Below are 14594 nucleotides of genomic sequence, written 5' to 3' on the forward strand. Positions count from 1 at the left end.
AGTATCTGGTATTAGTAGTTAGTAGAGGAACTAAAACTATATTGCAACCATGACTAAAAAAACGCTCATACTTGTTTGAGGTGATTCTTTTATAATAAGAACGTCATGCGAATAATGAAAATTATCTGGAAATGGGTGCAATATCCATTGCTTTCTATCATTGAATTTCAGAACATTTATACAGACCAGCAAATTTCACCTCCCAACCATTGTGGAATGCATTGCTTGAAGTCATTAGGTAAGTGAGAAAACGTATGCAAGTTTGATGACCAACAAAGAGAGAGAGAGAGAGAGAGAGAGAGAGAGAGAGAGAGATACACTTAAAACATCAAATGTGAATTAAGATACATGCATTAAGACGGGAGGAGCGAAAGAAAATTGGACAGTCTTCCACTATTATAAAACCTTCACGGACAGGCTAGATTCTTCACTAGAAAAATGAACTGCCTGAAAGAAAATGCCTAAGCTATAAAGTAGCTTCGTTACAAAGCAGAAAAAAAAAATTTTTTTAAAAAGAAGATGATGATGCAGAACTCCTATCATTGCGCCTAGAGCCTGAGAACTGCCTCATGAGAAAAATGGAAAAAATCTCTACAAATCCACTCACCAAGAATAAATTAGGCTTTCAGTTTCAAATTTTTTATCTTTTTTGTTTTTGAAGAACAAAACGAACCCCTTGCTTCCCAAGTTCCAAAGTCTTCACTCTACCATCATCTAGCCTGACAGATAATGTGGACGTGCCTTCAATGATGTTGGTAACAGCTCCCTTATGCCTGCTTGTTCAATTTGAAAATAAGGATTAAATTCAGGGAATGTGCCTAAAAAAGATACAATCTACCATTTTTAAAGCATACTTTGGGTGGAGCTCTAATTATTAACTTAAAGAAATTGAAAACAAAATTCTTTTTTCTACTTTTAGAGCTCAGATTCAGTAGTGTAAATGTTCTGCAGTTGTAAAGGGGTGTAGAGTCAAGGGACTTGGATTAATCACAAGGAAAAGATCTAGAAAGCCATAGGCCTACAGTTTACCCAGATCTTGCCTTGTGGTTTTTTCAGTGGTAAAGAGAAGCAAAATCTTACCATGAATTGTCAGAGGCCTGATGAATTTCAACTTTCTTTCCGATTGCATCTTTACCCAACTTTTCTAAAACCCAACTAGCAGCCATCATGTCATCCATTAAGCTGTCTTGATGAGATTGTGTGACATCAAGATCTTCATCTTCATTAAACAATGATTTTTCCATTAAGGGCGATGGTCTCTTTCTTTTTGACCTTTGGCCCTTTATATAACTCTTTTCTTCCTCAGAATGAACCTGAGAATTCTGATTCTCAAGATTAGGTTTCTTCAATTTAAACTTAAGAGATGGTTTGGGATCTTTTGGCAAAGAATTCAATACAGGTGTGCGAACATAATCTTCATTACTTTCACCATACATATCAGACCTGTCTTGCAAGTGCTTTCCTAACATCACCTTGCCCCCTCTTAGGGTGGAGACCTCACCTGAAGGTGCAGCAGCAAGCCTACTTCCATCAAAGCTTCCTTTTCCTGAGGCAATACGTGTGTGTTCTAGAGGAACAATTCCATATCCATCAGAACTGTTTGCTGCAATGACTTTGGACCTCAATTCAGGAATATCTGACCTAATTTTTCCAAACTTTATCAATTTCCCTTCTCTTCCCGCAATTTTCAAACCTCTTGACTTGGTGGAGTGATCAACTCTGTCTCCTGCAAACAGAAAATTTGCACTGTCTCAATTACAGAAAATTGAAAGAAACACATCTTCCAAATGGTCACCAATGCCAACAAAACAATTAAACTTTTTAACACCAAAGCAATGGATCACGATTGCTATATTACCATCACCAGATTTAGCAATTCGGTCACGGCTATCTACAAACTTGTCCTCCATTCTCTGTTGATTTGCATCCTGAACACCTGATAATCAATCAAACAAGAGGAGAAGGCAGAATAGTGTTTACATTAATCTCTCGAACCAGAGATAACAACAAACCAATTTATTGCACGCCATCTAATATCTTGTTCATTTTATACGTACAATCTTAACAAATAAAAAGGGTAGGAGAAAAACCTAAGCTTAACTAAGATTAAAGTAGCTGGCCAAAAAAAAAAAAAAAAAACTAATAATACAGTAAATGAGCAAAAAATAGTTTATCACACCTAAAGCAGATCTTTGGGTGCAGCTAGAAATATTATGTTGCAATCTAGGACGTTACTACACTGACAGCACAACAGAGGAAATGATGGGTGTCTGACTGTAGGAAATATGATCATTATAATATATGTACTCATGCAAATACAAGTTATCTCGTAAACAGAGAAAGTCAGGGCATACCATTGTAAGAAATCACATTTTGTTCTCTTTGAAAGCTTGAAGCATCAGACATTGGGGAGTTGGTAACATTTATTTTTCGTGCACCTAGATTTATGACTAATTTCTTTGCTTTCACAGTCTTTGACTTGCTACCTTGTTTTCCATTATCATCTCCACTGTCAAAATCGTGTGATTTATTGCTTTTAATTTTAAGAACATGAGATGTTCTATCTTCATCACTAACCATCACCTCATCTACCAGCTTATGTTTCAAGACCCCTGGCTGATTGGTAGAACAAATTCCAGCAACGGGAGAAGAAATATCTTGTCCTTCATTTATCTGAGGTGCAGTTTCATCATTCCTGTCCTCAGCCAAACTGTATCCTTGAGATTGTATATCCAGATTCCCTTCAAAACTCAGCTGTGATTCTCCTTTGCTAATCAAAGATGCCTGATATGCCTTTTTCTTGGGATATTTTTTACTTGAAGATTTCTTTCCATATTCCTTGTTCTTCTTTGGTGACTTGTCAGCTATTCCTTTGAGAGAGAACTTCAAGGAACGCCCAAATTCATTTTTTAACATCACAGGACCATTTTCCTCATCATCTGAATATGGAGAGATAGAAAATATTTCTTCTTGAGTAGGCAGCCCCACAGCAGCCCTCAAGCTAGCAATCAGGTCTCGATCAGCCATGTCTCTCCTCTTCCAAAGCTCTTGAACAGCATCCTCAAGATCTGTAACCTGGTAACACATTTATAACAGCAGTCATAAGTTGAAAAGAATACTTTAGCTCTCTCACTCCTGAGAAAGAGAGAAGAGGGAAGAAGGAACACTGCAATTCAAAGCTACCTGGTAGCACTCTCCACGACATGTTGCACATTTATACTGGAGATTTCCATCTACTTGATATTGCAGGTATTTTTCATCACTGCAAAACATTTCTTTCATAAATAAAAAATGATCCAAAACTTATGTGGCTGCTGTAATGAGGCGTACTTGCTTGTTTCATTAGAGTAATAGAACTTTTTCAAGGAAACAGCTAACGCAGAAAGCATTTTACAAAAATCTAGAGAAATTCAACCATTAGTTTTGACCCTGTAATATTTACAAGGAAAGCACCCATTGAACTTAATGCATGTTGAAAGACAACCCATCAATATTGACACATAAAAACTCAAACTCATAAACATCTATTAGTGTCAAACTCAACATCTTAATATGACAGCAACTACCACGTTCAATAACAAGCAATAAACAAGATAACAGAGCAGAACTAGATTGTTGGTTCTTTAAAAGTACAAGGGTAGCAAGGAACCTGATGCCATCACAGTGGCAGTGCACCCACCGCTGGCAAACATCACAGCAGACCATAGGTGTTGATTCAGAGTCTCTGTAAACCTGTAAGGTTTTGCCAAATTGTCTAGTAAGTTCATTTTTTTAGAAAATCATGAAGCATGTTGGTTCACATGGCTGCTATAATCAATCAAATAAAAGTAGCTCAGAATACCCGTATTTCAGCATTTTTATCACAGAAAAATTTTTTAGAAGAATGGGATTCTATCCAAACTCTCTAAGCTAGGGGATATATGTACCTAGAATCGGACCAACCCAAACACCAACAATTATCAGAAAAGTGGAATTTACCTTCAAACATACAGGACAATAATTTCCCTTCACAAACAACCTTCCACAAGCATCGCAACAAGTGTAACCCAAGAACCACCTGTGAGATTTACAAGAAAATGATTAAACCTAGACAGTAATACCAAAAGAAATGCTTGTGCAGAAGGTTGGAAAAAATCATTAGCTATCAGTTATCAAACACCAAAAAGACAAGCAATATGTTAATGAATTTCAATAGCTCAAAAGAAAATTGAAGCATGCACAGAAAGGAGAAATTTTAGGTGCAAAAGCTTCTTATCTATGGGTTAACAATCATACCGCACGCTTAAACCATTTCCAGGGACATTGGATCCACAACTGTGACATCTTGTATGCTTTGGGCACAAATATGGCCCAGAAGTAACATTCTGCATAATCCAGGGATTATGTGAGCCATTCTATTCTTAATCAACGTATGAAACTAAGCAGTAAGCAATGCACATCTAACCTTGTGTGACGGATGTTGGCAATAGCAATGGTATGCACCATCACACCTTTTGCAGAACATAAGCCTAGTTGGATCTCCAGTACTCCGGCACACCTGAAGAAGGGAAATGAGTAGCAATGAGTGCAACCAAGAATTTTGAACATTATTGGGTGCAAATGGGTACTAATGAGCATCACAAAATACCTCGCAGGTTCGACAGTAAGGGCATGTCCAGGAACTCCAATGAAACAAATCTGCAAACATACCAAATGTATAAAACTGCAGTAGTACAAAATAACATGGCAATAAATTATCGTGCCTCTATATTTAGCCCCAAATTCCTAGCAGCTACTTGCAGACTTGAAAGATCATAGGCAATAAAGTTCAGTACCTCTATGTTGAGCCCAAGATTTCAAGCAGCTCCTGTGGTACTTCTTGCCACATTTTCTGCAAGAGAGCATCCTTCTTGCCCTCTCACTTCCTTCATTTTCACCCATAAAGCACATGCGACACATTACATTTGTGTTGGACTGACCTTGCTCTTCTATGGCAGGACTTTTTGATGCAACCTTTAAAGGAAAGGAAAATCATCATTTCTAGAATAGCCAAAAAAGAGGAATACTACATGGTATAACAAGCAAGTAGAGACCAACCCATCCTCCAACATAGGCCCCTCCATTATTACTTTAACAAAGTTTTGTTTCCAATCAAAATGAAAGTAAACTAGCCAATAAAGAAACCAAAATCAACAAAAATATCTAACCACCGAATCTTTTCTTCCCTAGTACTTTCCATCCATAGCTTCACATGGACGTGCAAAGATATATATTTCCAAATATAAAGTGAAAAGCATACTTTACAAATGAATGATGGACAACCACAAAATAAACCCATAATCTAGCTCAGATTCAATAACAATGATCCCAAGATCACTACACAACGCACGCTTCACAGTATCAAAATCAAGAAAAAAAACAGATTATGCATAAAGACATCAACACAAGACATACATACTGATATAGTAAATTTGAATAACCTACAGAGTTAAGCACACAAAACAGAATTCAACCCAAACAGAATGCAAAACAAACTTAAATTGGTACAAAAAATTGCACACTACATATGGCAAAAAGTCAACTTTCCAATATAAAAACAACATGTAGCTGAAATTGAACATCACAACCCCTAAATGACAACAAAATTTACACTCCACTATATTTAACTCAATACCAAAATAAAAATTCAGATACCAAACTTATTGTATACCGTACAGATACATATAGCCGTATAACTTAACAAACGCATAGAGTAAATGCAAGAATATTACCGCAATATCACCCGACTCAACCCTCCTAGCATAATCCTCAGCCGCCACCATGGCAGCAGCGGCCTTTCTCTGAAGGGCGAGCCGCTTCGCCTGAGGCGACACCGAGGCCGCCTCCTGCACGGCACCAACACCTCCGCCACCGCCTCCATCCCCGGCCGGAACCGGTGCGACTTTAGGTACGGGGACCAGCACGGTCCCCTCTCGAGAAACCCTAACGCCCCAGGGGTCTTTCAAAAAGTCTTCGATACGAATCACTTCCTGCAAGAAGCCATTCTTGGAGTTGGGAGAATGGAGATTCCGAGGAAACCCTAGCGAACAGAAGCAAATTCGCCGACTACAAAACAAAGAGAAACCAGAAACATTAATACAAACGAGGTCTCGAGAGAACGTTAGAAGAAGGAGATAGGCCTTTTCTTTTTTTTTTTTTTTTAAAACAGCGTATGAAAAAAATTATTATACCATGTAATTGGGCAAGCTACGTGAAAGGCCATAGTGAGGGATTTTGGGATTTTGAATATTTTTGAGTTTTGGAGAGATTTAGCGATCTCGCTCCTAAAATAAAAAATAAAAAAAAAAAGAATAAAAGTAATTAAAATAATGTAGTGGGTGAAAACTTAAAAAAGCAAAACCGCTTTTATTTTTTATTTTTATTTTTCGGTTTTGTTTTTGTTGAGAGAAGGGTAAAAGCATTAACCGGCGACGTTAGCTAATGTTCTGTTTGCTTGGCTTGCGAATCTGGTTTCATTTTAGCACAAGGGAGAGGGTGGGTTACCATAAAGCGAGTTAGGTCAAAGTAAACGGGAATGTCTCCTCAAAAGTTGACACCTGGAGGTGGAAAGGCGTTCTGCTCTAGGATCTCTGCGAACTAATAATAACCTGCCATGTCAGCTTCTAAATGTATGGATGAATTACTTTTAGTTGGTTTCATTTTTTTTTTAATAAATAAATAATTTTCTCTCGTTCGTGCGTCGAACACTCTTTGGTGATATTTTTAAAGATTAATAAAAGAGAAACAATTTTTTTACCGAAAAATTTAGGATATTTTTTATTGTTTCATATCAAATCTATTGGGCGCATTTCATCAATATTTTTTTGTTAAAATTTTGCAATTCTTCAATTACATAAAAAATATGTAAAAATTTATAAATATAAATTTTATATATTCACACAAATTTTATTTGTGATTACAAATTAAAATATAATAATTTTAAATAATATGCTTCATAATATATTGTCCCACACTCCCACTTGATTTAAAAAACAAAAAAAAAAAGAGTGACAATCGTGTATGAAGAACATAAACGTTAACAGAGTTAGCTGCTTTTTCATTTTAAATTTATTTTAAGGCAAAAAATCAGGTAGGTATCTATTTATTGATATATTAAAAACACATTATGATTTATTAATAAAATATTAAAATTTTAATTTTAATAATCATAATTTAATTAATTGTAAGTATAATCATTAATATAGGATGTGGTCATCAACCATTTGAGAATCAATCTTTATTTTTATTTTTATTGTAATATAATTAAATTTTACCACTTATATGTGTAACTCAGATTTATCACTAATTTTTAAATGGTGTAATTTTATTTTTATACTTTTAATTATGGAATAAATTTATTATCATGCTTTTAATTTTTAAGTAATTAAAGAATATTCAATAAAAAAATTTAATTATTTTAAAATTAAAAAAATTGAAAATGATATGATAAGTAAATAATAACCGTAAAGTTAAAATCTCAAAATTTCTTTTGATTTTACTTATTTTATTCTTTTATTATAACATTGTTTACTAAAATATAGTGTCAAATAACCCAAAATTTTCCTTTTATTTTATTTTCCTTTTTTCTACTAAATAAAATGCCACATCATGGTTTCTAGTTGACCTTTTTCTTTTTCTTTCTCATGTCACTTTTAAGAATTTTTTAATTATAAAACAAATTCTGAAGAATTATTCAATCTTTTTATGGTTAGAATTTGACAAAAATATATTCTAAAATTATAAATATGATGATCAATTTACTTCGCAATTAAAATTATAATGGTAAAATTGCACTAATTAAAATATTAATGATAACTTTGTATCGTATCCCTTTTTATTTGGTCTCAACATACATTTTTCAATCAAGGATAAAATGAAGGAAAATTTGACTAGTGTTTATATTTCTTGTCACATTCATCTAGTGACATTTATACGGACAGACCTTATGGTTTTAATTCATTTATTTTCTTTGAAACTTGTAACCTACAAGCTTCTCTCCCTTTTAAAGTTTACTGGAATTAATTTGATTTAAATATATAAAGCAGATGAATCATAATTATAAAATGATTCAAATTTCTATATTTTTATTGTAATTAATTAAATCATTAAATTTTTTTTAGAATTAATCAAGTCTTTTAAGTTTTATGAAAATTGCTATGTAAGTAGCACCATTAGTTTTCTCATAAAAATTACCATGTGGCATTTGCGAGAAAAAAAAAATTCTGAAAATATCACATGGCAAAGAAAGGTGACAGACAAAAAAAGAAAAGAATATGCTTTTATTTTAACTTGTTTTTTCATTTCTTCACAAATATTACACGGCGAAATATTTTTTCACTATACAAATTTTATGAAAAAAAATTAATGGTAAATAAGGTGTTTATTTATGTGGCAATTTTCATATAAAACGAAGACTTAATTAATTTTAAATAAAATTTTAAAGATTCAGTTAATTATAATAAAAGAATAAAAATTTTAATTATAGTTCAAGATTTTTTTATATATTTAAGCATATTAATTTCCTAAGTTAAATAACTAGACCCTTCTTTAATTTTCTAATAAACAAAGAGCTCAAGTTTCAACTATTACATTGTTTAAAATCGAATACGTTTTTAAAAACATTCTAAATAATCAAACAAAATCGAAAATATGACCCAAAAAATGAGTTGATTATTCTTTTTTTTAAATAAAAAAAGACATTCATTAAATATAAAATTTGGGACAAACTTTGTCATTAGAACCCAATTATCTAACAATAAAAAATATCTTTTTGTTAATGGAGTTAAATGCCATCTCGTAGCTTCAACTGAATGATATCATTAAATCAATAAACAAGTAAATTGATCATACTTTATTACTATATTTTACCATAAGGTTAATAGTTAGAGAATCACAGTGAAATTGTTTCGTTTAGAACTCCAGATGTCAACCTAAATCGTTATTGTAGAAAAACAAAAGTATAACATCTACTACGTAATAAGCTAATTAGGTTGTTTATTTATATTATTATTTGAAAAAAAAAAAAAAGGTAATTTATCTAAGTATAAGCGACGTCGTGCTTACTTCCCTCGCGGTCTCGCCGTTTCATGAGCAGAACCATTTTCATCCGCGCTGTGCCAAACAGAACTTGCAGAGGAGAAAGAGAGACAAAACCATGAATGCTCCTGACCGTTACGAGAGATTCGTCGTGCCTGAGGGCACCAAAAAGTAACTTTTTCATTTTCATCCCAAACTCTTTGTTTCTTAAACCACTGTTACGAGATATCTGTCAAACTCACTGTTACCTTCTTGTTGGTTGAATTTTAGGGTTTCTTACGAGAGGGACACCAAGATAATCAACGCGGCTTCGTTCACTATCGAGAGGGAAGACCACACCATCGGCAACATCCTTCGAATGTGCGCATAATTAATATTCTCCCCCTTTCAAATTTTCGTCTCATTTTGTTTGTTGTGCTGGATTAAGCTTTAATTATTTGTTTATTTTTTCCTTGAACTCTTGAACGATGATAAACAATCAGGCAATTGCACAGAGACGAGAACGTTTTGTTTGCTGGTTACAAGCTTCCTCACCCTTTGCAGTACAAAATCATTGTTAGGGTTAGTGTTCGTTTCTTGTCGGGCTCAGGGTATTATTGAACCAAATAGGGCTAAACGCTATTAATTTTTGTATATATCATATTCATTTGCAGTCCAGTGCCGATTTTGGGGGTTTTGACTAATTTCGATGTAATTTTGTAGATACACACAACTAGCCAGTCTTCTCCGATGCAAGCATATAATCAGGCTATCAATGATCTGGACAAGGAACTTGATCATCTGAAGAATGTATTTGAGGTGTTACATCTGTTTTCTTCATAACTTACTAGTGCTATTATTTAAATTCAATTTATATCAGGGAAATTGAAGTGTTTCATAAAGCTTTTTGCATCAAAGTCTAACATGGTTGGGACAATCTAACACAGTATTCATCAAGTAATTGAAGTACTTGTCTGATTGAATGAATTGCTTAGGGTGCATTCACAGGAAGATGTGACAAATTAGGATTATAATTCTCTCTCTCTCTCTCTCTCTCTCTCTCTCTCTCTCACACACACACACACACACACACACACACGCAAACAGAAGCTTTGCCTGTCACCTATCTAAGATTTACTCAAACAGTCAAAATATTTAATCTAATATGTTACTGTTAAAAATCATTCTGTATTTTGATAGTTTTGCCGAGTGCAGTGCTGATATTGAGCTTCATCCTCACTTTTTAATTTCAATTTGTAGGCTGAGGTAGCAAAACATTCAAGGGACTTCTAATGCAAGTTTGAGGCGCTCAGTAAACTGGTGCTTTTCTGTTTGGACTTTAAAAAGAAAAGAACCAATAACTTTGAGACATTTTCTCATTTTGAATGTTGTGATGCATTAAAAGCTGCAATGCATGCTATTGAGGCTTTTGTCATGACACTGTTATTAAGTACGTCTTGAAGCTGTTCAAGAAACAAACATCTTCTGCATTCTGTATTACATATTTTTAACTAAGCTGATCACTCACTAATTGTGTGGTTCCTGATGGTACTTGGTAGTTAACTGGTGCAGTATTTCATATCCATATGTGTATTTGATTTGTTTCTTCACCAAGGTAAACATGCTTCATGCTTTTCTGATCCATGGTTCTGTTTAATAATAAAATTGTCAATAGAGTAGCATTTCTATAGAAAATAATGGTTCAGCCATTAAGGAGTTATGAAATGGTCTGAAAGTAGCAGGTCGATTGAAATTGACAAATATATACATCTTGCGAAAGGGATTTATTGTTTTTAATTATTAGGAGGTTTTGCATACAGGACTTTTTAGAGTGTGTTTCCTAGTTCTCCATTAATGTGATTGTGAGGTATGCCAATGAATTTGGTAGCACGTTCTAGTTTAGTTAGATATAAAGGCTTATCTTACATTCACAAAATGGGAGTTATTTGCTCCAAATCCTATTGAGGGCAATACAAGTGGGAGTTATCTCCTCCCTTCGTCTAAGAATCCAGGTGAGACTGTTCCATTAATGGCTGCAAAGTGCCATTCGCTGACACAAATAGGCCTCCAAGCACATGGTGATGGTGCCAAATGGTAAGCTTGGAAGGTTATTTATATTTTGGAATGCATATTGATTAGTGAATTGGTCGATGTCCGGTCAAGCACTGCTCTTGCGCTGTTTTGTTGAGTTAATTAACAATGTCCAAATGGTGATGAAAGAATATATATTTCTTCCTACAAGCTACATTTCTACAAATAATTTGGCTTGGGTTTTCTGGTATCCTAAAGTTTAAACCTATCTTACTAGGATTGGCGTTTACATAATGGAAAACTCATCACTTAGGCCATCTAGTTGTCCTTTGATACTGTGTTGTTGGATGATCAAAATGGACGTATTGCATGTGAAACCTGAACCTGAAAGTACGTCCCCAACGGGACCCAGTTCCGGACATTGTTGCCAATCATTGAGTCCTAGAGTCAATACTGTATTGACTCTTCCACCTCGCCCTACAATGATGAGAGAATATTGCCCTTCCAATGACCTAAGATTAGTGTAGGTCTCAGATGAATTTGCAAGATGCTTCTCCACATAAGCTACTTTACCCCCTGCTACATATCTCTCATAGAATTCAGCAAAGCACTCGTCATCAAGCTTCATCTCTTCTTCTTGCTCTGCCATACTTACTCTTTGATTCACTCTTCTTGGTGCATTTTCTGAATTTTTATCTACTAGGAATCTTATGACCGTGAGCTTTACTCCAGGATGCCATGCTACGCGACCGGCATAGGCTAGTGCTTCTCGATCATCTTTGCCTCCAATAAAAATGATTGCCACATTAGCTACAGATGATCTTGATATTTTCGCGATAGATCCAAAGCCTCTGTCTACCAAAATGCCAATAGAACATGGGGCATTCCTAAGCAGCTGTTTCAAACCAGAAATATGGTTAATTGAATTCTTCTGAATTATGAAGGAGATATAGGTACTCATTACTCAATGTCACAAGAAAAGGTAAGGCTATTAATCTTACGGAGAGAATGCAGATATTCTTAGTGCCAAAAAAAAAAAAAAAAAAGAATGCAGATAATCTGCTACCTACTTTATCAAAGCATCAAAGGAAAATTTCTACCTTTTAAAGTATGAAACTCTTCTAAGTTCGAGTTTTTACCTTACGATTTACATATCTAAAGCCAGGATGGCCTCCATCAAGTGTACCGTCTGCGTTCAGTCTCTTATGAAACGGTAATAAAATAAGGGAAACCATAAAGTCTTCTGCTAAAACACTAAGATCTTGTGCCATGCCATTGAATGTTGAAAGTGCAAGCATTCGGCTAAGCGTAATACCACCGCTATTTTCATCTACGTAAGTTTGAAAGGCACGAGTTATTTGATCTCTCATTTCTGTCACCGACGTGTCAGTTACTGTCATGTTGTCGGCTCCTTCACCTGGTACCAGCGTTGCAGCTATTTGCTCTGTAAGTTCAATCATGTCTGTGACATGAACAAAGAGTCCAGGCTCAGGTGCGCCTCGAGTGATCTCCATTAAATTGATGGTAGAAGGCAAATTATGAGGTCCATGGACGCATAACAAGATTCTAAGTTCGCTAGAAGGATAAAGCCACTGCAGAGCCATCCGGTGAATTGGTACCCGTTTCCTTGCTCGTTCAATTATATGCTTCACAACAAATGGTGTGTGCACAATGGTTAAGAAGATCACAATCACCATCGAGATACAGGTTGTCACGTCGATTATTCCCCTCTGTATTTAATTAAAGGAGAAACAATTATAAATGAATCAATTTAATTTTACTCTATAATCACTACAGTCAGTGTCCTACTTTCAAATTAATTCGAAGTTATTTTTTTTATAAAGCTACTATCATTTATATAATTACATAATAATTTTAAGTAAGTTATTAGTTGGAAAAAGAATTAGAAATGCCAATATAAGCAGAAACAAATAAGAATGCAACTAACCCTTAGTACGAGAATAGCGAAGTATACGTGAAAATGACCCTTTGCCGTCAAAAGCATTCCAAGGGCTACCAATTCTGGCCAATGGTAACCTAAGAGTAACCCACAGATAACTGTTCCAGCAACTTTCCCAACTGTTGTGATCAATAAAAGAGAAAAAAACCTTACCCATGTTCCCATATCGCGTGCTTGAAAACTTGAGAAATCAACTTTAAGCCCCACCCAAAAGAAAAAAAGTGGGTAAAAAAGTGTGCTTAACAAGTAGTTGATTTTGCTAATCGCCCATTTCGATATTCGTCCCTCGGATGGTAAAAAAAGCCCTGCCATAAACGCACTAAGAAGAGAGTTGTAACCGTACCATGGTGCACAGGTGCATATAACGGCCATGAAGGCCATTGAGAGAACAAGGTGTGAGCCCTTCAGGGGCTTTCCTTCAGGGTTTTCGTTGTTAACCCAATTCATGAAAATTGGTGAAATCTTTGCTGCGACTATTGTTTGAATCACAAGTGCAGAACCTATTTTGATGGCATCCTTAATTCCTTCTCGAGCACTTGTATTATTCTCCATTGAAGCAAAAATAAAATTGACGGAGAGTAAAAACATGGTAATCATATCAGAGTGCACACCTGCACCAATAACAAGCTTTCCTATATCCGACTTGCCTATTTTGAGATTGGTTATGAGGCGAGTCAGTATGTGAGAGCCATTACCGGAGAGAGTGACGGAGAGGGCGATAGTGAAGGTGACCAAGTTTGTCTGTTTCGAATAATGCAGCCATGGAATTATAGCGCATGCTATGATAAATGTGGAGAGCATTCCAGCATAGGCCACCATTGCATGGCGAGTTGGCGACTTAAAGACCACGTAAGGGTCCATTTCTAGACCCAAAACGAATGCGTAGCAAATCATTCCGAAGTCAACAACATTTTCCAAAGTCAAAATTAATTGATTCACAAAGGAGTCACGTACAGGTGGTAGGCTAGCAAGGATGAGCCCTATCTGCATCCATTGTAATATATATTAATCATAACAAAAGAAATTAAATATGAAAACTAAATGTTTAGCATAATTCTGCAGAAGGTGGGGAGGAATGCATATGATTAAGAAAGCGCACAAATATTATCATCAAGAACATCGTCTCTGGGTTCATGCTACTTTTATGTATTTGAATCAAAATATTTGGAAACGTTAACTCCCAGAATCTATTAATCGGTAGAAAGTGAAAAATAGAGAGAAAGAGACGTACGAGAAGATCAGAAGTTATGTAAGGTTGGGATAAAGGCTTTAAAAGGTGGTGCACAATCCTGCTAAGAACATATGCCGCAATGAGAGCAAGAAACTTTCCAGATCCGCTCATCATATTGGCGGCTACAAAAGTTAAGCATTGCTGGTTCGTCGTGGTGTTATGGGACGTGGAGTTGACAATGGTAGTCGGCATATTTGACATTGTGTCTTGTTTTCCTTTATGTTCGTCCTTCGTGTTTCCAAATTCAAATTGATGAAGGATCTCTGTTAGCTAGATACTAATCCTCTGTTTAATTTCGTCTTCTTCTTCTTGTCAAAGTGGCTGTAAATTGTCACAATT

General features: G+C 35.2%; 3 protein-coding genes across 5 annotated transcripts; 1 reads left to right on the forward strand and 2 right to left on the reverse strand.

Moving 5' to 3' along the window:
• Window positions 1-328: 328 nt before the first annotated feature.
• LOC111304502 (uncharacterized) lies at window positions 329-6503 on the reverse strand. 3 transcript variants are annotated; one of them, XM_022901072.2, is made up of 14 exons: window positions 6445-6503; window positions 6210-6302; window positions 5751-6084; window positions 4815-4992; window positions 4628-4677; window positions 4445-4537; window positions 4276-4364; window positions 3979-4057; window positions 3650-3732; window positions 3184-3262; window positions 2355-3075; window positions 1859-1936; window positions 1081-1726; window positions 329-773 (listed from the first exon to the last, which is right to left on the reverse strand). In XM_022901072.2, exons 2-14 carry the CDS (start codon window positions 6239-6241, stop codon window positions 641-643), a joined length of 2595 nt encoding a protein of 864 aa, XP_022756807.1. In that variant the 5' UTR covers window positions 6242-6302; window positions 6445-6503; the 3' UTR covers window positions 329-640. The 3 variants fall into 3 exon arrangements, with proteins under 3 accessions (XP_022756807.1, XP_089606359.1, XP_089606360.1); XM_089750233.1 differs by lacking the exon at window positions 6445-6503 and having other exon boundaries at window positions 6210-6351; XM_089750234.1 differs by lacking the exons at window positions 1859-1936; window positions 6445-6503 and having other exon boundaries at window positions 6210-6353.
• A 2549-nt stretch (window positions 6504-9052) lies between these two features.
• NRPB11 (DNA-directed RNA polymerase, RBP11-like protein) lies at window positions 9053-10579 on the forward strand. The gene is made up of 5 exons (XM_022901077.2): window positions 9053-9225; window positions 9325-9414; window positions 9537-9615; window positions 9757-9852; window positions 10294-10579. The coding sequence occupies exons 1-5, from the start codon at window positions 9173-9175 to the stop codon at window positions 10324-10326; spliced, it is 351 nt and encodes a 116-aa protein (XP_022756812.1). The 5' UTR covers window positions 9053-9172; the 3' UTR covers window positions 10327-10579.
• A 355-nt stretch (window positions 10580-10934) lies between these two features.
• Window positions 10935-14569, reverse strand: CHX28 (cation/hydrogen exchanger 28). The gene is made up of 4 exons (XM_022901076.2): window positions 14256-14569; window positions 13013-14008; window positions 12204-12794; window positions 10935-11959 (listed from the first exon to the last, which is right to left on the reverse strand). The coding sequence occupies exons 1-4, from the start codon at window positions 14454-14456 to the stop codon at window positions 11351-11353; spliced, it is 2397 nt and encodes a 798-aa protein (XP_022756811.2). The 5' UTR covers window positions 14457-14569; the 3' UTR covers window positions 10935-11350.
• Between the last annotated feature and the right edge of the window lie 25 nt (window positions 14570-14594).

This window comes from Durio zibethinus, chromosome 21, assembly GCF_047325235.1.
Source record: "Durio zibethinus cultivar Kanyao isolate XHJ-2024 chromosome 21, ASM4732523v1, whole genome shotgun sequence".
NCBI lineage: Eukaryota > Viridiplantae > Streptophyta > Magnoliopsida > Malvales > Malvaceae > Durio > Durio zibethinus.